This window comes from Haemaphysalis longicornis, unplaced genomic scaffold, assembly GCF_048455015.1.
Source record: "Haemaphysalis longicornis isolate Haplotype H1 unplaced genomic scaffold, Haemaphysalis longicornis Haplotype H1 scaffold_2, whole genome shotgun sequence".
Taxonomy (NCBI): Eukaryota; Metazoa; Arthropoda; class Arachnida; order Ixodida; family Ixodidae; genus Haemaphysalis; species Haemaphysalis longicornis.
Window position 1 is genome coordinate 20,997,417 of NW_027526295.1, and position 22,582 is coordinate 21,019,998.

A 22,582-nucleotide genomic window follows, 5' to 3' on the forward strand; every position below is an offset into this window, starting at 1 on the left:
TTGTAGAGCGGAATTTTCATAAATACAACATAAATAAATAGGTAAATAAATAATACGAAAGAAATACTAAATAAAAAAATTACAAACTATAGAAATAAAAATGTATTTTCAAACATCTTGCTGATGAGGTGCCCGGGACCATTTGTTCCGGGAACATAAGTTTCATATAAGGACCATAAGTTTTTACGGCAAGCAAATCAGCTAAGGCATTTGGGTGGTGTTCACTACGGTATAATGCATTGTTAATAATATTTGCTGAAAATAAAAGGCACTCTCCCTTTACAAAGAAAGCCGCTTTATAAACAATCACTTGCCCCCATAAATGCAGAAAATCTTATGAAACGTTTTACGTAAACTTCGTTGTCACGATAAACTGAATTTTCAAACACTGTTGTCCCTAGTTTTTTCTCCAGACAAGCCTGCGATATTGTCGTGGAGGAAGAACGAACCTTTTTGAAAGCATGTGCACGCATTGTACGTCCCCGCGCACGCCCTGTAATACGCGTTTATTGGTGCTGTGTCCGGGGGGGAGCGGAGGCCATTGTATAGCCCTGTGCAGGGATGGCACTGCCCCTTTGTTCCTCTTGGGTGCAACAAAAGCCGACCCACCACTCGTTTTAACTGAGGAGAGGACGCCGCACGGACGGGGGCAAATGCTGACGTCTGTATTTGAGAGGAGGTATTGTGAACATGAGTGCAAATAGCGCGGTTGTTTGGAGAAGGGGATTCTTATACTGGCAAAGGGCGTTCGGGTTGTTTCGTGGTCCTCCCACCACAATGTCCGTGCACCGAAATGTCCTCCTACACCGAAATGTCCGGATACTGGCTGGAGGGCCCCCTTCTTGCTTGTTTTTCCAGTCATTTTCATCGCTTTAATTAGCGGGCACGACATACCCACGTTCGCCAGCTCAAGCAGCGGCTGTGTTGATTTACTCGCGTCATATCATTCGCGTTCTTTTTTGGTGACACCGAGGGGGACACTGGGACTCGTTGCGGCTGCGCCGACGATCCAGACAAGATTGAACTCTCCGGCTCATTATATAATGATTGCTTGGGCATCACTAGATTATTACAGCTTCGCTTGCGGGGGGACACTGTGACTCGTTGCGGCTGCACCGACGATGTAGGCTAAATTGAACTCTCCGGCTCATTATATCATTATTGCTTGTGAAATCACTCGTTTATTACAACTTCGGACGATAACTACTCTCTCACAACCCAACTCGTCATAGGTGAATTCATCACATAGGGCAAGTCGTCATAGGCCATCTCGCACAAGGGAAACTCGTAACCTAGGGCAACTGGACATTCGGCCAACTCGTCACAATTTACGTTTTTCGTCTATCATGTTCAAATGAAAGAGTACAGAAGCCTGTATAATTCTCATCTTATGCGTAAACATTTTTCACTCCTCCTTCAATTAACCATCCTTAATGTTTCCTTTGCCGCCTTCGAGGAACGCGCCAGCCAGACAGGGTATCTTATTTTTTTGCTCTGTGCAGGTAATTACGTGAGCCTTTTATATTATATTTAGTTTGCCCGTTCTGTGTTTTTTCTAATACATTTTTTTAATTGTTGGTAAATAAGTGACGGCGCTGTATTGGGATTGCGATTTCGTTCTGTGTTTTCGCTTTTTAGTATTTTGATCTTTTGTTTTCATGCCTGCTGACAAACGATGATTGTCAAGCTGGGTAACTTCCATTTTGTTAGTCTTCATATCACCTATATATGGGAGCGAAAGACAAGGATGGACTTAAAAGTTGAACCCCCCCCCCCACCACACACACACACTCACACAAAAAAGTGTGAAGAATAGTTTTTAGAAGGAGAAAAAAAGCAAAAAAAGAAACCGGAAGTTGTGCTGCAACAGGAAAGCCAATTTCAACCACCACCTGCAAACAAACAAGAGGCCAACATTTTGCCCTTTTTATAGACATATACACAAGGAGGCAAAAAACTTCAAAAGATAACGCAAAAAGAAAAAAAAACCAAAGAAAGAAAAGAAAACGCAAAGGAAAGAAAAAGTCGCCCCCCCCCCCCTTCACAGAAAAAGCGTGGCTAACATTTTTTGGAAGGAGAAGAAACAAAAACCTGAAAAGACACCCCTCACCCAGTAAACAAAATGTGATATTTTGCTGTATACCTAGAGGTATACAGCAAAGCTGTATACCTCTAGGCTCTACCTCCCAAAGGATTCATCTCCGTGAGTAAAAACGCCAAAGCGCCAAGAATACTGTTATAAACTGCATGCTTTGCCCCTCCCCAGGTTTCACGCGAGTGGAGATGGTACGGGATGTTTTCTTCTTTCGCAAACATTGTTCGGTATTAAGTTCAAACTTTGTGTGGTGGTTGCTATAACTTCTTATCCTCGTATCTAGCGAATTTGAATTTTCCATTTTTTTACAAAGTACACATTCGAGGGAACATCATATTGTTTATACTGTAAATATTACGACACTGCAGGTTTACGTGGTGTAAGCCATGCCATGTATTGAATCCTTGGTCCCAGTCAAGCTATGTTTAAAGCGTTTTTGCCTACTAACCCATCTAGGTCTTTTAGAAAATAGGTAGGTAGCTGGGTTAATTGGTTTATTCAGAGGAAGGGTTGGAAGCCAGTAAACCCCGGCTACTCCATTTCGCTGAACGAAGGGCCATAGACCCGATTAAAGAAATCACAAGTACACGACAACGTCCACAAGGTTCCCGAGCTTTAGTTGGTCCTTCTGGGGGTTCGTATTCAGGTATTCGCGGTTAAAGGCTTTAACTCTGGAATTGTTCAGGCTCTGGAATGGAAACCCCTTTGTGGACGACGGAAAGTTCAAAGACTTAAATTTCAATATAATATATATCATGGTAAGACTGGAATAAATAAAGAGCGGTATTTAAAGACGCCTAGTTATATGTCCGAACGGAAAGATCACTTATATAAAATTAGAGAGTATACCTGTCGATTGAATGTCCTTAAATACTCTTTCTTTCCAAACTCTATTAGCGACTGGAATGCGCTAAAAATACCAATATTCTCTGATTCTAATTTCCTAACAGCCATTGAAGCAGCATTTTGAGTTGCTGAAATGGCCCATATATTTAACGTTGGCTTTGTACTTCTCGTGGTTGTTGATTTTTGATATGTATAATTACTGCTTTCGTTGTATAATCTTGTATTTTGTACTGTTGTTACAATGCTGTACTGCAAGTATTTAGATTTCTCATGTATAATGTTATGCATGATTTTAGTTCGGTTATAATTTTGCTGTTTGTATTCTATTTTCTACTGTAACCCCCCTACAACAATGCCCAATGGGCGATGTAGGTACTTGAAATAAATAAAATAAATAAATAAACAAACTCAACAGGTATCCCTTCAAACTAATAACGGATAGTTTGAGAATGCACTGAAGGCATGGACAACCTTATTTTGACGTCCAGCGTCAGGCCATATACCTAATAGTTTCTGGACCCACCATAATATGGTTAGCTACTGCTATTGTTGTGGTACAGTTCACGTTTTAGCCTGGAGTATACAGTCGAACACGGATATATCGAACTCCAAGGGGCTCGCGAAATAGTTCGATATATGAAAAATTCGATATAAAAAATATGGGCTCTGAGACCTCAACTATGGCGAACGATCACTTACCGATGGGCGCATTCAAGAATGACAACTAATTCCGCACTCACGACGCAACAGGACGCTTTATTTCCGTGAAAAAAAAAATCGCTGATCTTTGCCTGCTTTTTCGTCCTGAAAATGAAATTAAAGAGGCTGGTCTCAATCTTCTCGAGGCCGTCCAGGTGCGACAGCCCAGTTCCTTCCATGTCGCCGCAACAACGGCGAATCAAGCTGAACGCAGCGGCCACTTCACCCGCGGAGTACGATCGTCCGGACGATCTTCACCATTCGAGCTATCGGCCTGGGTTCCTGCGACCGCAGCTACAATATCCTCGTCACCGAGGCTCGAAACAGCCTGAACATTGGTGTCAGCGTTCACGAAGTCGTCGGCAGACACTCCGGCTGGAACAGCAGGCGGGAAAAGGGACGACAACTCACGAAACGTGTCGCCCATGCACTCGTCGTCGTCGTCGCCGTCTTCGCAAGCTTCGGAAAGTTCGGCCGTCACAAAGCCTGTCTTCCGGAAGCAGTTGCCCATGGTCTCCTTCTTCACGCCGTTCCAAGCGCTTGTCATCATATGTATGGCTCCCAGCAGGTCAACCTTAATCTCGGTGCCCACGCGGAGGTTCATCAAAAGCCTATCGAGGAGTCGCCTCCTGTACCCGACCTTCGCCATGCCCGCGCATTCCTCCACATCCTCCTCAACCTCAATCGGGGGGTGCAGCGACCACCGAAGAGCACCTACCAGCTCCCGCGGCGTTCGATATACCCGATGTCGGTAAAAATACGGTTCGATATAAACGTACGAATTCCTATACTTTTACACAGCATTTTCAAGGGGATAATTTATGAGTTCGATATAGACAATAATTCGATATACCCATGTTCGATATATCCGTGTTCGACTGTATTGGGCAGTCCATCGGGTCTGTCGCGTGCAGTCTGTCGCGTGCCCTTTTGTCGTGTGCTGTTTAGACGGCGCCCCCTGCCTATGAGGGTGTTTACAGATGTGGAAGGTAATTTGCAAGTCCATACTATGCGAATGTTTGTCGATTTCGTTCCCACATGAGCAATCATTACTCAACCAATGATAATGGAACTGAGAATACAAAATTATTGTGGCCAAGGCAGTGTTTAAAATTCAGGGATTTCAAATTCATCCATAGCAGGCAGGCAGCTTTTAATAATTATTCGTCGTATCAAGCTTTGCACGTTTTGGATGTGAGCTACGTCGTTATTCTTTGTGGCCGACGTTTTCCTTGCGTGCGTGCGAACGCAAATTGATGAGCCATTTACGATTCTTGCTCTGCCCCCCCTCCCCCCCCCTCCTAGTTTCGTTGACCCAAGCAGTGACAACACGTATACTCACTTAAGTTTCGCAAACATATTCACGAATGCTGCTGCAGCTAACTTCCACTTAACAAAATACGACTAAAATTTTATTTTTATCGTTTACTATTTTTCTTGTGGCCGTGTCACTGAGTGCTAAATAAACGCGGTTGATTTGTGTGGTTATTATTATACACTATTATATATCATTATAATATCATCATTATCATCATCGTCACAAACATTATCATCATCGTCACTGCAAGGAACTTCCCACCGCCCCCACCCTCATAGGGCGCACCCTCAAATCCGCCGACAAGCACGCCACCTCGATTATTTTCGCAGAGAGGAATTATTCATGTGATTTAGAAAAGATAGAGGGAGGGATATTGAATATTTTTATTTATCGAGCTGAAAGGAAACTGAAATTCTCGTGGTGTAAAAAAAGCGTAAATTCATGGATGTGCAAATAAGTGTGGGTGGCTGTTGTGAGTTGTCAGCGTGAGTGCGGGACATAAGTGGTGAGTGGAGTGAAAGTGGGTGCAGTGGCGAATGGGAGTGGTGAGCGGGAATGCGACGAAGTGGTAGCGGAGGATGCGAGGGGTTAGTGGATGCGCGAGGGGGTGTGATTGAAGAATGCAAGTGATGAGCGAGAGTTGCGATAGGTGAATGTGACCGGGCAGCGGGATTGGGCGCGAATGGGAGTGGAGGATGCGAGGGCTAAGTAAGTGCGAGTGAGTGCGATTGGGAGGTACGTGTGGCGAATGGAAGTGCGAGTGGGAGGGAAGATCGCAAATGGTGAGTGAGAGCGCGAGCGAAAGCGAGTGGGTTTTGCCAAAGTATGCCCAGTTGAATATTGCGAGCGATAACGCGCAAAATCACAAAGAACAGCTTTTTCCATGCAAACCTGACGAACATTTCGGCAGTCAGTACTTGCAGAAACCGTAAAACGCAAGTACAAAATTATTAATAGAGTTTGTCGCAAGATAAGGAAAAAAGAAATTACCAGAGTATTATTCCCGCCTTCTTTAGATACGCAAAGGTTTTACAATTTCTTCTGAAGGAGTTTGAGTTTCTAGTCATTGCTTTACTGCTTTATGAAATAAAGTACATAATAGTGCGCAACCATAGAATCCCGCAATTGAGAAAACTCGCATTTTGTGCGAATCCCGCATTTGTGTTTAAATGTGAAGCTTGCACCGGTGTGAAGATCGGTGCAAGCGTTGTCTTCTGTGTCGCACTGGGGAGCATGTTCAACTACGTAGTGCGTAAGGTTAGAGCCCCAGTTTACATCCCTCTCCACCGCCGCCGCCTCTTTACCGAGTATTGTATAGGGATCGGGCTGCCATTGTATGGCAACATCGTCGCTTCAGCGAACAGCACCGCCCGTGGCGAACCGCTCGTCGGTGGGATGCCGGGGGCGGTCAGCGCGGCGTAATTGTGCATGGCTTTCTGTCGTTCTGCCGCTGTGCGGCGTGCAAAGCGTAGATAACCAGAATGACTTTTTTTGAGATCGGTAATTCTTTAAAGTAGAGGCGACCTTTACGGGGCATGTGTATAATTTACGCCCATACTCAAAAATTACAAATACCATACGACGCGCAATGCTTGCCATAATTTGAAGCGCAACAAATAAGATGGACCAAAAAACAGAGTAGTCGAGACAGGCGCTACTCGCATACTGTGTCTTTTAGACGAGATAACGCCTGTCTTGTCTACTTTCTTTCTTCGTCCGTGTTTTTTGTTGCGCTTCAAATCATGACAACTATTCACCAACTAGCCCAGCAAGAAGTTCTCAGCGACGCTCAATGCGCTAAGCTGGAAGTCAAGCAAGTGTGCTTTTTCATGCAAATTTTTCATGCTTGCATGTAGTTTGTCTTATGATGCAGCTAAATGCTCTTACAAAAGCGGTGTGTGCAGCCGATCCAGGAATGCTGCGGCGCTGGCCTTTGGCAGTTGATGACGAAATCCCGTCGTGCACACGCGAATGACAAAGTTGGAAGATGCCTTCAAATATTTACAACAAAAACAGAAATTCTAATAGACGACGCTTCCTAATTTAATTAAATTCGGTAGAAACATCTTTATTTCACAGAAATACGCTTACTACAGTCATCGGGAATCGTTTACAGAAGAAATACCGCATGATAGTATAATGTTATTGCTTGTCGTAGAAAAGCATTGCTTTGAAACACTTGCAATGGTTGCTGGCTAGTTAGCAAATGGTTTCTCACAAAATAATTCCGCCACGGCTGAAGGACGAGAGACAGGAGGGTGCCAAAAACCTGCCCCAAGTTTCGCAACTGGACGCTGCAGTCGAGTTTTACAAGCTGCCACCTGCGCTTAAAAAATAATGCACTCTATCGTCTAATGACTATGAAGGTTTATCGCAAAGCTTTGTCGTGTGGGTTCCCTTGGTTGCCTTCTGGATTTAAGCTTTGACTAGTAGAGCTTTGAATTTGACCAGCAAGCAGTTTGGTCTTTTGATCGCAGCGTCTTTGAGTTTGACCCTTTCTTATTCTATTTCGCACGAAGAAAGCTGCGCGTTCAACCATCGTCGTCGTTAGAGCGAAGGATGGATAATTTGTATGTTTAATTTTGCACGTCCATGCAGCCCTCTACAAATCCTAACTGCTTCCAGCGTGTCGGAAATGCGTCTGTGCTCTAAGACTCGGGCTGATGCACCCCTATTTCAGGCAACAAGTCGCGAATTTTTCTGGTTTCTTCACAAGGCATTTCACGATTTTTCTTGGTACTCGGCAAAGAATACTTAAGCATTAAAAAACGCAGGCTGATGTTAACACTGGTACACTTCTTAATTTCGATGCCAGCCTTTATTCCATGAAGGTGGTAAAATTGGAAAGGGGAGAGGGGATGGTGTGTAGCTTGTGCTTTTGGTTGAGTAAATAACATTGGCTCTTCATGAAATGACCACTTTCAACGTGGGAGTTCCGCATCAGCTCTCAGGCTCCCATGCCAAGAAAACCGAAAGCACAATGCTCACGGTTATAGAAAGTAAGTGTAAACTGCCGTGAAGTTTCCTCGGCCGCACGGTAATCGATCTCGTACGTGTGTTTCTCTTCAAAGCACACCTATCGAGGTATTCCACCGTTAAGGCTGGCGTGGAAACCGTAGTCATTGAAACCACTCAAAATAGTTTTAAGTGGTAGAAACGAATACTAATAGTTTTATTCATGCTTAGATAGGGTGGAACCAGGCGTAGAGCGCTGCAAAAATATCTCAGGTCAATGTAGCCCATACCCAACCTTAGAAGCGCCCGACGAATTTACGTAGCCGTTCTTGCATCTAAGAACCCAACACATCTCTCTATACTTCGTTTCACCGTACATATCTGCTCACAACCCCACCAAAACATTCGAAGCACCGAAGCACACACGGCAAAAAGAACGGGAGGCTGTGTAGTCCAATGCACCGACTCATTCCACATAACGAGGGGAGCGCCGAGTGGTGGCGCCACCCGTTCAGCTTCCCGGTCTCTATACAGCTCTCCACGCGGGTCGTCTATCTCCCCGCGCCATTTTTATGCGCTCCTTTGATGTGGGGGCGTGCACGCGCCGGCAGGACTCACGCGCTCACCGTTTACATACCCGTTCTTCTGGAGGGGGGTGTCAACGTGGATGTCTCACAGCCCGATGTTCCCTGACTGCTGTCCTCCATTGTCTAACGGTTTGGGTTGGTGTGTTAAACAGACAGTAAGATGCCTACAACGCGGGATTTAAACGAATAACCGAATGTTTGTCTCCTAAAACAAAACGTTAGGCTTTCCAACTTTTATTAATCTGATTAGGTAGGAAGAATCCTCAATCCAAAATTACAAACAACACTCCTTGCACTGCGATCTACTACGATGGTCATCCTTTTTCACAGAACTGGAGGTCACCAATTCTTGATGGAAATTTTGACCAGTGTGTTCTGCATACCACTAAGAACTACAAGAAGGTTTGTGATTATCAAACTCAAGCACTTGGCAGCTTTAATGCTTTAATAATGCAAAAACGTGAGTTGGCTCGGTAGGTTCAAATTTTGGCGTGGTCGTAAAGAAGACAAGGCCCATAAAATGGCCCAAGCTAGTTAAATAAAACACATCACTTCATGATTAGTGCAAAGGATATTTAACCAAGAGCGCTTCGAAATACTAAATCTGCTGGCCTGGCTCATATGCAAACATTGTTCAGTTCAAAGGAAACATAAAGCCTATTCGAGCAGAAGGTAGGGATGTAACTAGGAGTAAGATGGCTCTTTTAATTAGGAAATGCGTGGTATTGGTTTTCCAACAGCGCGTAAGAAACACGGCTTGCGAAACGGCGCCGAAGCGGGGCGAGACCAAAGCGACGCAAAAAGCAAATGAGGATCCCTGGCGCTGCTCTGAGCAGACCTAAAACAAGAAATTAATACGCGCGCGGTCCCAGCAGATGGTGCGCCAGGAGTTCAAAGGCGGCAAAAACTAATTGAATAATCTTCATTTCGAAAAAGGCCCTTATGATCAAAGCGCAGTAAAGGAGGCTGGGATAACATGATCTCTGTCTGTGAAGGAAGAATACAAGCAGAAAAGACGCATGTAATAAGATATCCGCTTGACGATTCGACTCTACTGATTTTGTAATCACTATATCGTGAAGAAATAATACTTGTTTTCTTTCATTGCAGGGGTTTACGGTGGCGGTTCTGTACTGCTTCTTTAATGGAGAGGTAAGTGATTTCTTGCAGAACTGGTATTGACATAAAAATGATATAGCACTTGCCTACAGCAAAATGTCTTTCTTGTGAGCTAATCGGTAATTAAGTATACTTGATGAGCTCTATTATTACGTTTTCGCTTGCACATCAGGGGAAAGGTTCTTAGGTAGTACAGCAAAGAAGCATAATGGTTGTAGGTGTATTTTGTACATATACTGAAGAAGGCGCTGACGGTCTTGAAAATATGCTGCAATTCTGAAGAGCAACTTGCGCGTACTGACGCTTTGAATCAAAACTGCTAATGCTTTGAGAACATAAAAACAAGTTTACATAATCAAGCTGCGGGAAAAGAACACCGAGTATTCATTTTCTTGCTCCTCAAAAAATGAGGAAAACATCGAGCACAGCAGGAATAACTTCAGGGCAACCATCCTTTAAAAAGCTTTTTCCCGACTTCAAGTGAGCAATATCCGGTAGTTATTCATCTGTTTTATGCAAATAACTTTGTCAGTTTAGAGCATGGTGTAAGAATAATTTAGGTCTTGACACGGCGGCGCGACGGAGCGACCAGATTTTGTTCGCCGCTCCATGAGCTTCTCTGAAACGCCTACAGGCCGCCATGCCATGGGGTCCTATCTGGTCGCCAAGCTGCAGCGGCCGTAATGCAAGTGCTGCGGGAAAGTTCGATGGGGCGGCTTGTACGTGAAGCTGTTAAAGTGCAGAATGGCGCAGAAAGATTGAAACTGAAGATTGAAATTAAACATTGGTAATTTTCGGCTGCTTCCATTTTTACTCGGTGAAACTAAAGGAGTGCGCGGAACACCAGCGAGAAAGCAGCCGTGAGACTCATGCGAGCTCGTTGCCGAAACGATTTGATTGCAAAGAATTCCTTTTGTTCATCCGCACGACTCCCGAGGGCGTGGTAACTTAACCGTCTCCTAAAATAAAAGGTCATCCAAAACAGGCACGCTCGCCCATTCGGGCCGGGGACCCTTCCCGTACCGTAAAATGTTGCACATGCACTGAAAAACGCCGAAGGTGTGAGAGGGCAATGCCCGCTGTTTTAGGGAATATAGTAAAACACACCCGACCCTGATTCTTTATTCTCCCCCAAATAAGTCAACGGTGTTCCCGTATTTCATCTACATCACAAATGCTACCTCTATGGCAAGGAACACAACCCACGCTCTTTTGCTGTGTAGCGGTACGCCTCCGCCCCTGTACACGCCAGGGCCCAGTCTGAAACGACGCCAAGACCACATATCCTCATTGTTTCAATGGCTAGGGCAGGGAACAGCTACCTACTCGACGAGAAAATGCTTAGTGAAACTGTCGCTGGCGTTTCTCCTGTCAAGCTCGTATTTTACACTGATACCGACGGCGCTGAGCGCTTGTCTATCTCATTAAAACGCAGGCATGCACGCGATGAGATAAACTGCTCACGCGACTCTAAACTGGGAGTGGCTGATGTCAGTTGATAATAATTGCAGTCCGCATGGCAAAGGGACTTGTTGGACCCTAAAATTATCACGAACATGGCAAATTATATGGCAAATTGTACAGCTTTACCACCATATCATCATCATCATCATCATCATCATCATCAGCCCATCTACGCCCACTGCAGTGCAAAGGCCGCTCCCATGCATATATAATTATCCCGGTCCTGGGCTAACTGCGATAAATTTACCCCCCCAAACTTAATCTCATCTGCTCATCTAACTTTCTGCCGCCTCCTGCCACGCTTGCCTTCGCATTACATGCTATGGATTCACCCATTCTTCCTTGATTTCTGCTAATACGTCTTTAACACGCGTTTTTTTCCTGACCTACTCCGCTCTCTTCTTGTCCTTCAACGTTACACCTACCATCTTCCATTCCATTGCTGGCTGAGTCGTCCTCCATTTAAGTTGAACCCTTTTAATGAGCCTCAATGTTTCTGCGCCGTAGGTGAGTACCGGTAAGATACAGCTGCCGTACACTTGCTTCTTCTTGGACATACCAACATTTACGTTGAACCAAAATGTGCAGCGGGAGGACACTGGCCCTGAAATGGCATGTCGTGCGTCGGTGTAAATGCCTCTCTAAGTGCAACATAAGTGTTACACCTTCTCAAATTGTTACACCTTATGTAACATCTTCTCTAAAAACATAGCGGTAACACCCCCTGCGGCATCAGCGAAATAATGCAAAAGGTGCCTGTTTCGTGTGTGATGCGACGAATTTCATGTTTTTGTAATTCCCGTCTGCTGCCCGTCTGCTTCCCGTCTGCTGCCCATTATTGCCCATGTGTACTACCGGCATATGAAAAAAAAAATTCTCTTTTTGTTCAATTGAAGCCAAAATAGTCATTCTGTGTAAAAAACATTGATTTTTCAAGTCGCCTTTCTGGCTAGAAAAACAATGCACGCGAAGTTAACATTCGCAGACTTGCCGTGGCAAAAGTACCTAGCTATCGAACAAGACGTAGTTCGAATTTGATATCACACGCTCGGGAAAATGCTACGCACAGACCAAGTGGCTGGTTGCAATATCTTCTCGGCTCTGGGGATTGCCTGGCACCAACGTTCAAGCTGAGCTGCATCTGACGAAGGCCTAAAAAATGGAACTTGATCCGGTCAACTCCGGTAGCCCGATCTACAGTTGGGTACGAAGCACGTTTGGCCCATTATCGCGTCTATTCGACTCCCAGGCCAGACTCAATTTTGCAAGCGCGCCACTGCAACGACCAAAACGTCGCAGCCATAAAGCACATAGGCCGCGACGTCCGCGCACTGCGTCGACCCGTTCCACCAAGTCAGCTTGCACAACGATCATTGCGGCAGATCCGAAATTGCAACACAAAAGGCTACGCAAGGTGCGGACCACAACGTGGAAGCTGAACAATAATGCCATCTCCTCGTGATTCACTCTGGCAGCACAAAACACCGAAAAACAGCTTGAACGACACGAAAAGACAAACACGGCGCGCAGGCGCCGTAGCTGCCTACGCCGGTTCCTTGTTCGGAGAGCCCCCCGTGCCGCTGCGGTCGGCACACGTTCTAGATGGCGAACACGATCTGGTCGCGTTCTCCGCCGCTGCTGCGGGGCCAGTGTCAACACGTAACTATTCTTACACCGTGGTCCAGATTGACAAGTGTTCTGTTTCCTCCAACCGAACTTTTATTATAAACTTATTTGAGTGGTGGGGTTCACCACTGACAACTTTTCAACAACAGTTACCTTCCCCAACCTCTCGAAGAACTTCGTGTCCTATGTTAAAGCGCAGGGTTTGTTATTTTAACGTTACCTTCGACGTCTTTATATCGTTCTTTATACGTAGATAGCTTTCTGATTTGAGCTCCTAAGGCATAGTAGCAGTTCGCGTAATACACTGAACAAAAAAAATGTTGGCTGAAAATCTAAAGCGGCTCATGTATTCGCACTTCTATCCTTTCTTCTCCGATTGAATCCTCGTGAATACCCCCTCCTCTAAACAGGCTGGAAACAATTTTGTAGAGATCGCATCCTATTGCCTCGCTCTCTTTGCAACCGGGAGCTATTAACGCTTCCGTAAGCACGCTCTTACAACGAAGAGCAAGTGGCCGTTGTTGGAGGAGGGAAAACGTACGCCACCAAGCAGAGTGGCAGTGCTGAGTTATGGGACAGAATCTTAGAGCTGTACTAAGCGCCTTTGGGGAAAACTGAGGTTAGCCCAACTGGCAATGGACAGAAAGATAATAGACGTAACGCTTACAGATAGATAAGAAAGGTACACTATCCGATAACAAACTAAGGTGGAAGACATCACAGCTCAAATGAAAAGGAAGCACCGTGCTTGGACTGGGCGCTTAACGAGGAAAAGTGACAACCACCGGACCATTAGGGTAACAGATGGATTACGCGGAGACGGAAATTGGCCGATAGACCTTAATGCAGGGATTAAATCTGAATACTTGAAGGCAAAGAGTAAACAAAGCCATCGTAAAACGAGGGTGGTAAGAGGAAAATGGGAGAAGCCGTGACGTCTACCAAACAGCCTGTTTACAATGATGGTTATGATGGTAGTTTTCTTCAAAACTAAACAGAGATATTCATCACGTCTCCTCGGTGAAATTGTGTTGGGGATGCACTGCTGCTGCCATAAAAATAACTATATCTCCACGTACATGTTTCGATTGCTTATAAGCGCCGAGATTTTGCGAGCAGCTGAAGACTATGCAGTTATGTAGCGGATGCACTCAGCGAGCCGGTGGAGCTATCGTTATGGAAGTCAATTTTCATTAATCACTTCTCTTGAGCCGTTGTGTGGGAAAACATATTGCCGTAGATAACAATCACCCTGATTTGTAGCAGTGATATTATCTACACCAGGCATGAACTCATAGATGTTGGGTAAAGTACCGTTATTAACGGGAAAGGTCAAGCAAACTATTATCGCGCTTTGGGAAGAAACGCGACTGAAAAGTAGTGAATAATGAATGTATAAATTATGTTGTAAGAATGGCGCTATGGCGCAGTGGCATAGGGGGAGGAGTACATGACACGCGGTCTACATTAATAGGTTCAGCTCTTTCGCATGAGCTGTGCCTTTTTGGCGAAGGCCCAGATCATGAGCAGCCGCGATAAATAATATTGGCGGATGCTTAGAACTTTGTATGAATGTGAAGGGTGGTTGGACACTAGTTGGAACTTCTGGTGATCTGCCACCTGACTTTATGATCCCGTCGCCCGTTCACCATTCCCGTGGAGAGCACCCGGCGTCGACGCATTTTGATCGCTTGTCAAGGCCAGGAGGTTCCTGGTGATCTGCTGTTCAGCTTCCACGCCGGCTACTACCACCATTTGTTTGGACCCCTGGATAGCACGCTACAAAGCTCGTTCCGCTCGCTAGCCGTCGCCATTTTGCGGCCGTTGTGGTGTCACCCCTTCTCAGAGACCTCTTCCGAGCCCACTATAACAGTGTTGTTTCCCTTCCTTGGAAAGGCCGCCAGGGGGTGACAGAGAGGCAGGACGCGTTCGTGTCCGCTTCCGCCTATAGGAGCAGTTTTGAACGGATATTTTTCTCGTTCGTGCCTAATTTTGTGCAAAACGGATCCGCGAAGTTACCAGGTACATCGGGATAGCGGAAATTTCCCAGTGAGCGGAATTTGCGGGATTTTACGGCTTTTTTTGTGTCGACCATGCTGCCGGAGGTGTTAACCTTAATCGCCGGGCCCGCCGTGCTCGTGGGCCGTGCCGGAATTCCGGCCGTCTGAAGCTCTTGTCATGGTGGAGTATGCTATGGAGCGTGAAGATATTGCTCCGGAAGAAGTTTCGGAGGATGCTGGCTAGAAAATTCACAGCGAGAGGAATTCGACGACCAAGGCAAGGCTACCATTTGACAGCAACGCTATTAGCCATAACGTCGGGTTGGGACTCACGAACGGCCGAGTGAGTAAAACCTCGCCATCTAGTCTCGAAAAGAGTATCATTCGGCACGCTAAAATGGCTCCGCTGCCGAAAAATGATATCAGTATTATCGTCAGGATCACGGGTGGTCCTAATACCGCCACATTGGTTCGGCCATGGTGGCTGATGCAATAACGGCTGCGGCTTGCATAGACGACGTGAAGCGAGAAGCGGACACTATCTGCCCGAATTTTCAACAGAATATTGTGGTGGCTAGCACTCCGAAGTAAGAAAGTGCTACGAAGTACTTGAGGATCAAGGGTTTGTGCATTGCTGGGCACATGCAGGAAGCTGCGGCATAAGATGCGGCGGCGCGTGAAACGTGCAAGGGAATAATAGGAATCGTTCCTCTCAGCGAGAGCCCTAAAGTGATCCATCGCAAGATTGTTCACCTGCGTAATCCCCTGGCCCTGGCTGCCAAGGGCATCAACGAGTCGGGCACGGTCATCATCGCCTTCGAGGGGTACAAGGTGCCCGACTTTGTTTGGTATGGTAACGCACTGGTTAGGTGCACGCTTTACCGCAAGCAGATAGATGTTTGTTGTGCGTGCGCAAAGTTGGGACATCGCGCTGACGTCTGCCCCCTCACCGGAAGAAGCGGTTCGCAGGGGCTGCGGTTCTCTCAATCCCGGAGAAGCCCATCGCTGTACTCCCGAATGTGTGAACTGTGTGGAGGTGAGCATATCACGGCGGGCAAGAAGTGCAACATGCTGAGTTTCTGGTAGTATACAGACGAATAGGACGCTAAAAAGACTGGAATGAGGCACAAACTTTAATTAAAAAGACGACAGAAACGGGAGACCCCTAAATATTGTCACGTTGCCAAAGACGACGCAGTTGTCTTCAAGAAAAACAAGTTTATTGGAGCGAACTTGTGCTCCCCTAACAACTCAAATATTACACGGGCGACGAAGCAGCAGTCAGCAAAGTGACGTACACAAGCGAGCGTCGGAGATCGAATGCCGCGGCGTCTGCTCTGCAGGCTTTTATCTTTCGGCGCAAGTGTTTCTGGAACCGTCGATTTACATCCAGAACATTGTAGATCACAGAAGATTATTCTGGGCTAGTGACGTTAGTGCGAAACAGTCTGTTTATCGGAATGTGATAGCCGTGCGGCATAAAAGTAAAGCATGGAAGACGCGCTTCCCTTGTAACTAAGATAGCACAGCCGGGCGTGGCCCGGCAGTAAAAACAAACAATAAATAAACAAACCCATACCCGCTTCGCGGCACTACCCCCCCCTCCAAGAGTGCATCAACCCGATGCTAAAAGAAAAGACAGTCCGAACGAACAACAACGAAAAAGTCAGTCATCTTGCATAGTAAGGTTTCAAGCCAAACACGTGGACGACTTCGGGCCGCGTGCGTCGTCGTGATGTTCTGGAATCACCATCGGGGATCACCTCGTAGGTAAGGTGGCCAACACGCAGTAGAATCTGGTAGGGTCCAAAATACCGTCGCAGAAGCTTCTGACTTAGTCCGAGTCGACGGATGGGAGACCAAGCCCACACACTATCCCCAGGGTGGTACTCGGCGTCTCGGCGTCGGAAGTTGTAGCACCCGGCATCGACCAGCTGCTGGTCCGCTGTACGAACTCGAGCCAGCTGGCGGGCCTCCACCGCACGCTGTAGGTATCCTTGGACGTCGGCGTTGAGGTCGTCGTCTTCTACGTGCGGAAGTATGGCGTCGAGCATCGTAGTCGGCCGTCTTCCGTAGACAAGCTCTAACGGCGTCATCTGCGTTGTTTCCTCGATAGCCATGTTGTACGCAAAGGTGACATACAGGAGCACTTCGTCCCAAGTCTTATGTTCAACGTCGACGTACATTGACAGCATATCCACGATCGTCTTGTTCAGGCGTTCCGTTAGTCGGTTCGTTTGGGGGTGGTACGCCGTCGTTCTTCGGTGATCCGTGTTCTGTAGCTATCCCTTGCATCAGCTCCGCAGTAAAGGCCGTTCCGCGGTCCGTGATTAGGACTTCCGGGGCTCCACGTCGCAGCACAACTTGGATTATGAAGAACTTTGTGACCTCTGATGCAGCCCACCTCTGAAGAGCGGCGGTATCGGCGTAGCGCGTCATATAGTTGCCGCTACAACAATCCACTTGTTCTCGGATCGGGATGTAGGGAACGCGCCCAGAAGGTCATTATTCCAATCTGTTGGAAGGGCCTATATGGGACGGCGATTGGCTGCAGAAGTCCGGCGGGTATCGTCGGTGGCGTTCTTCGTCCCTGGCAGTCACGGCAGCTCCGGACGTAGTGGGTGACGTCGGATGCAAGGCGGGGCCAATAGTACTACTTCTTGATTTTCCCAATTGTGTGAGCTTTGTCGAGATGTCCAGAAGACGGGTCGTCGTGGCACGCTTCCAAAATATCGTCACGAAGATCTGCCGGGATGACAAGAAGATAATTGTTTGTCGTTCCGGGGCTGAAATTCTTCATTATGAGGACGGATTTTTTCAGGCTGAATGCATGTAAGTTGTGTTTGTAGGGACTGGGCACGGCGACGTTTCATCCTTGGTGGTAGTGGATCATGACGCGTAGATCGGGGTCGGCACGCCGTTGGGCGGCTAGCTTGCTCTCAGCCACGACTCCGAAGAACTTGCTGTCTTCATCGTAGTCTTTCGGTGGTAGGTCGACGGGGGCACGAGACAGGCAGTCGGCGTCAGAGTGTTTCCTGCTGGATTTATAGACAACTGTAACGTCGAAGTCTTGCAGGCGCAAGGTGCACCTAGCAAGACGGCCAGAGGGGTCCTTCAAATTGGCGAGCCAAGAGAGCGCATGGTGGTCTGTTACAACCTTGAATGGTCTTCCATTCTGAAATGGCCCATGTAATTTAGAAATGGCCCATGTAATCGCGAGGCACTCTTTCTCAAAGGCTGAGTAGTTTCTTTCTTCCTTGGGCAGACCACGGCTGGCATAGGAGATTAGTTTCACGCACCCGCTTTGCTTTTGCACGAGGACAGCACCCAATCCTATATCACTGGCGTCCGTGTGCATTTCCGTTTCGGCGTTTTCGTCGAAATGCGCGAGCACAGGCGGGCTTTGCAGGCATTGTTGCAGCTCGCAGAAGGCTGTTTCTTGCGCATTTTCCCAGCTGAAAGGGGTGCTATCCTTCGTCAAGCGGGTGAGTGGGTCTGCAATGCGGGCGAAGTTTGCGACGAAGCACCTGTAGTATGCGCATAGTCCGAGAAATCTCCGCACGCCCTTTTTGTCTTTCGGTCTTGGGAAGTTCGCTATGGCGGCAGTTTTCGCCGGATCAGGCCGGACTCCCGCGGCGTTGACGACATGGCCCAAAACTCTTCAGTTCTTCGTACGCGAAGCGGCACTTTTCAGGCTTCAGCGTTAACCCCGACGTACGGATGGCCTCGAGTACAGACTGCAACCTTGCAGGGTGTTCGTCGAAGGTCCGGGAGAATACCACAACATCGTCGAGGTATACGAGGCAGGTGTGCCACTTCACGCCAGCTAGCACCGTGTCCATGACTGGTTGAAACGTTTCTGGCGCCATGCACAACGCGAGCGGCATCACCATGAAATCGTATAGGCCGTCTGGGGTTATAAATGCAGTCTTCTCTCGATCTCTCTCGTCCATATCATTTGGCCAGTAGCCGGTCTTCAGATCCATCGATGAGAAGTACTTCGCGTGGCAGAGGTGGTCGAGGGCCTCATCGTTTCGGGGGAGGGGGTACACGTCCTTTTTGGCGATTTTGTTCAGTCGCCGCTAGTCAACGCAAAACCTTAATGTGCCGTCTTTTTTCTTCACGAGTACGACCGGTGCAGCCCAGGGGTTTTCGATGGCTGTATAATGTCGTCGCTGAGCATGTCGTCGGCTTGAGTCGGGATGGCTTCCCGCTCGGGTGAAGAGACGCGGTACGGGGACTGTCGGGTACGTCGGGCTCCATCTTCGGTTATTATTCGGTGCTTCGCTTGAGGTGTCTGACATAGTTTTGAGTTCGACAAAAACACTCTCTGTAGCGATGCAGCACATCCAATAACTTCTTCCGTTCTTCTTCCGGTAACGCCGGATTCGCGTCGAAGGGATTCGGAAGCTTGAAGTTATCTTCGGGTGTGCGTTCAAAGTCGGGAACCACGATCACGTCACTTGCTTCCTGCGTTTCTTCGAGAAACGCATTTGCAGCGCCCCTGTTTAATGCTGGTATTCCTCGCTGAAATTAGTGATCAAAACGTGGGATTTGCGTTGCTTAAAGCGCGCAATGCCTCTTGTTACAGACGCACCCCGGTCGAGAAGCAACCTTTGGTCACTCTTCACCGATAGCGTCGACGTCGGGAGGAGCACCTTCACAGTAGACAGTGATCACCAAGCTTTCGCTGGGTGGCAGGGTGACATGATCATCGGCGATCCTTACAGCAGCACGGTGTTCCGGGTTCGGTTCCGGTTTCACGGAGTGATCGGAGGAAAAAATTGGCCGCGTATCTGCTCCTTTCGCTGCAAATGTCATCAAAAGACGACAGTCTTTATCGACTTTTGCCAAGTAAATGCGCCCTTCGCTTTCCCGCTCACCTCTCATGTTGTTCCTGTTGCGTCGCGCCCCTCCCAAGGTAAAGACGCCATAGGTTTGCTTAAATCATTTTAAATTTCCCGCGTTCTACTGCTCCAAACCGGGTGTCTCGATGCCAACGCTGCCGTACGACGTAGACGTGCGTGAATTGAGGCCGCCTTCTTAACTGTTGTAGAACCGCGTTTCCCTAGTCCACGTGCATTGCAAGCAGAATGTGGAACCTATCTAGTGGAACCTTTCGTAACTGAGGCCGGTTGATTTCTTAAAATGGCGCCAGAAGCTGTAGTAGCGCGGGCGACAGCAGGTGACGGCGGAGGGAATTTTTTTTCTGCAGTTGATGAAGTCTTTAATTTCGCAAAAGTTAAGGATGTATGATATTTTATAAAGGAACACTGCGAAAATCACTTCTGTAATAATTTTTTGTGTTATATTTGCGTAATGTCTTTTTCTTCTTCAAAAATGTTGACGATTATGAACATTACACCGGACCTAGACGGGTAGATTTAGCTGTGACTATATAAGACTATTGCGCAGGCATTGCTTTACTTTGGCCGGGTGGCTGAATGGAGTCACAGACAGACAGACGGACAGACATACAGACAGACCGAAATTTCTGGGTTTAAGTAGCCCAAGAAAGACTATCGTCTTTAAAAGTTATCGACTTGGTCTGCAGAACAATTATCGCGCCGTTGTCCGTCACAAAGCCAACTCCGAGAATCACGTCGCGGGAGCAGTTAGGCAAGATAACGAACGCGGCAGGGTACGTCGTGCCGTCTATGGTGACGCGGGATGTGCACGTTCCACCTGGCGCGACGAGTTGGCCTCCTGCTGCGCGTATGTGCGGTCCGTCCCATCTGGTCATAACTTTCTTCCGCTTAGACGCAAATGGTCCGCTCATTAATGGGTAGTCGGCTCCGGTGTCTACGAGGGCGACGACGTCAAAGCCGTCGATGGACACCTTGACGTCGCATGCCGCCTTCCTCGAGTTTCCGGGTGCGTCGGAGCGTCGCATCTCGGCTTCTGCGTGTTGACGGTCGGGCACTGTGCGTCGTAGTCTTCGTTGTATTCTCATCGGCAGGTTCGGTCATGTCGGGTACGCGTCGCGCCGTTTTGCTAACGTCGTGGTCGCGAGTCACGTCAGGGTTAGATTGGGTCGTCGGGGTCGGGTCATGTCGTGAATCATGGTCTTCAGCGAGTCGGTGCGTCGTTGGAGAATTTCCTGTTTTTTGCGGTAGAGCAACTTCACCTCCAGAAGTTGCTGCTTTTAGCTTCCCCCGCGTAGGCTGGTGGACCTTCCACGGGCGAAGTCAGCATTGTTACGGCGGTTCGGCGATTTGTACGGGTAGAGCGACGCCGAGCGGTTGAAACGGGCTGGGCCACGGCTTGTTTGAGAGAGATACTCGTCAATCTCACGCGGTCGTTGGCCAGGGAGAGGGCCAGGTGCGTCGACGGAGAATCCCCGCAAACCTAGCCTCTTGTAAGGGCAGCGGTGGTAGATGCGGTCGGCCTCTCCGCAGTGGTAACACAGCGGGCGATTATCGGGCTTTCGCTACACCACGGTCTTCCTTGGCGCCTGGTTTCGGGTTACAGGGGATCGGGCGGGCGACATTGGGGGGTTGTACGGCGGGGCCTCTTGACGACGTTTTGGAACAGGGCGTGGTCGACGACCAGCCGCGGAGTAAGTCATAGCCTCTGGCTCGCGGAGTGCTTCGGACGGCATAGGAGTTCCCAAAGCCTGCTGTACTTCTTTCCGGATCACGTCTGTCAGGGAAGCGACTTGAGGTTCTGGCGTCGTCGTCGGGAAAAGATTCCGCAGCTCCCCCGCACCGCTGCACGGATGGTCTCGCGTAGTGAGTCGGAGTTAATAGCGCCGGCACCAATCGTCTCCGAAAGCAGCGCACTGATTGGGCGGTCGTACTACCTCGTTCGGATTTCGAGCGTCTTCTCCATCGCGGCGGCCTCAGACGTGAATTCCGGCACGGTCTTGGGGAGGGGCGGGAGGGGGGTTGCGAACAAGGCACGCGACGAGCTCTTGCGTCACGCGTCGCAACAGAAACCTGAGCTTCTTTTCTTCGGTCATTTCGGCGTCCGCACGGCGAAACATTCGCTTCATCTCCTCAACGAAGATCACGACCCCTTCGTTGGGGTGCTGCGTTCGAGGTTGAAGCAAAAGCACAGCTCGCTCTTTTCTCACCACGGTAGTGACGGACTTAAGGAACTCCCTTTGAATTGAGTCCAGTCGGTCAAAGAGCTCTCATGGTTCTCGAACCAAGTTCGAGCAATATCTTCTATGTAAAAGAAGACATGCCGGAAAGTTTCTTCGTCGTTCCACCTGTTGAAAATGCGGACGCGCTCCGGCTTCTCCAACCATTATTCGCCGTCTATAGCGGGGTCTCCCCGGAACGATAGCGGTTCCCGGGGCTGCTGCAGGACGATTGGCGACGTTCTTTTTTGCACCATGGTGTTGGTTGCAGCGTTCCTTCTTTTGGGCAGAAAACCGAACTAGGGTAGCAATCCTTGAAGTCGGGGGCTTTCTCTGGTCAGACTGGCTTGGCGGCTTCCAGATAGTACCCACCACCTCCACCAGATGTCACGTTGCCAAAGACGATGCACTTGTCTTCAAGAAAAACAAGTTTATTGGAGCGATTTTGTGCTCCCCTAACAACTAAAATATTACACGGACGGCAAAGCAGCAGTTAGCAAAGTGACGTACACAAGCGAGCGTCGCAGATCAAATGCCGCGGCGTCTGCTCTGCAGGCTTTTATCTTTCGGCGCAAGGGTTTCTGGAACCGTCGATTTACATCCAGAACATTGTAGATCACAGAAGATTATTCTTGGCTAGTGACGTTAGTGCGAAACAGTCTGCTTATCTGAATGTGATAGCCGTGCGGCATAAAAGTAAAGGATGGAAGACGCGCTTCGCTTGGAACGCAGATAGCACAGACGGGCGTGGCGTGGCAGTAAAAAACAAACAATAAATAAACAAACGCA

General features: G+C 48.1%; 1 protein-coding gene across 1 annotated transcript in view; it reads left to right on the forward strand.

Moving 5' to 3' along the window:
- Window positions 1-22,582, forward strand: part of LOC144168788 (diuretic hormone receptor-like) — a 252,961-nt gene that overhangs the window by 224,635 nt on the left and 5,744 nt on the right. The window contains exon 12 of the mRNA XM_077697759.1: window positions 9,611-9,652. Within this exon, the coding sequence (XP_077553885.1) occupies window positions 9,611-9,652 (42 nt within the window). The remainder of the gene's footprint in view (window positions 1-9,610; window positions 9,653-22,582) is intronic.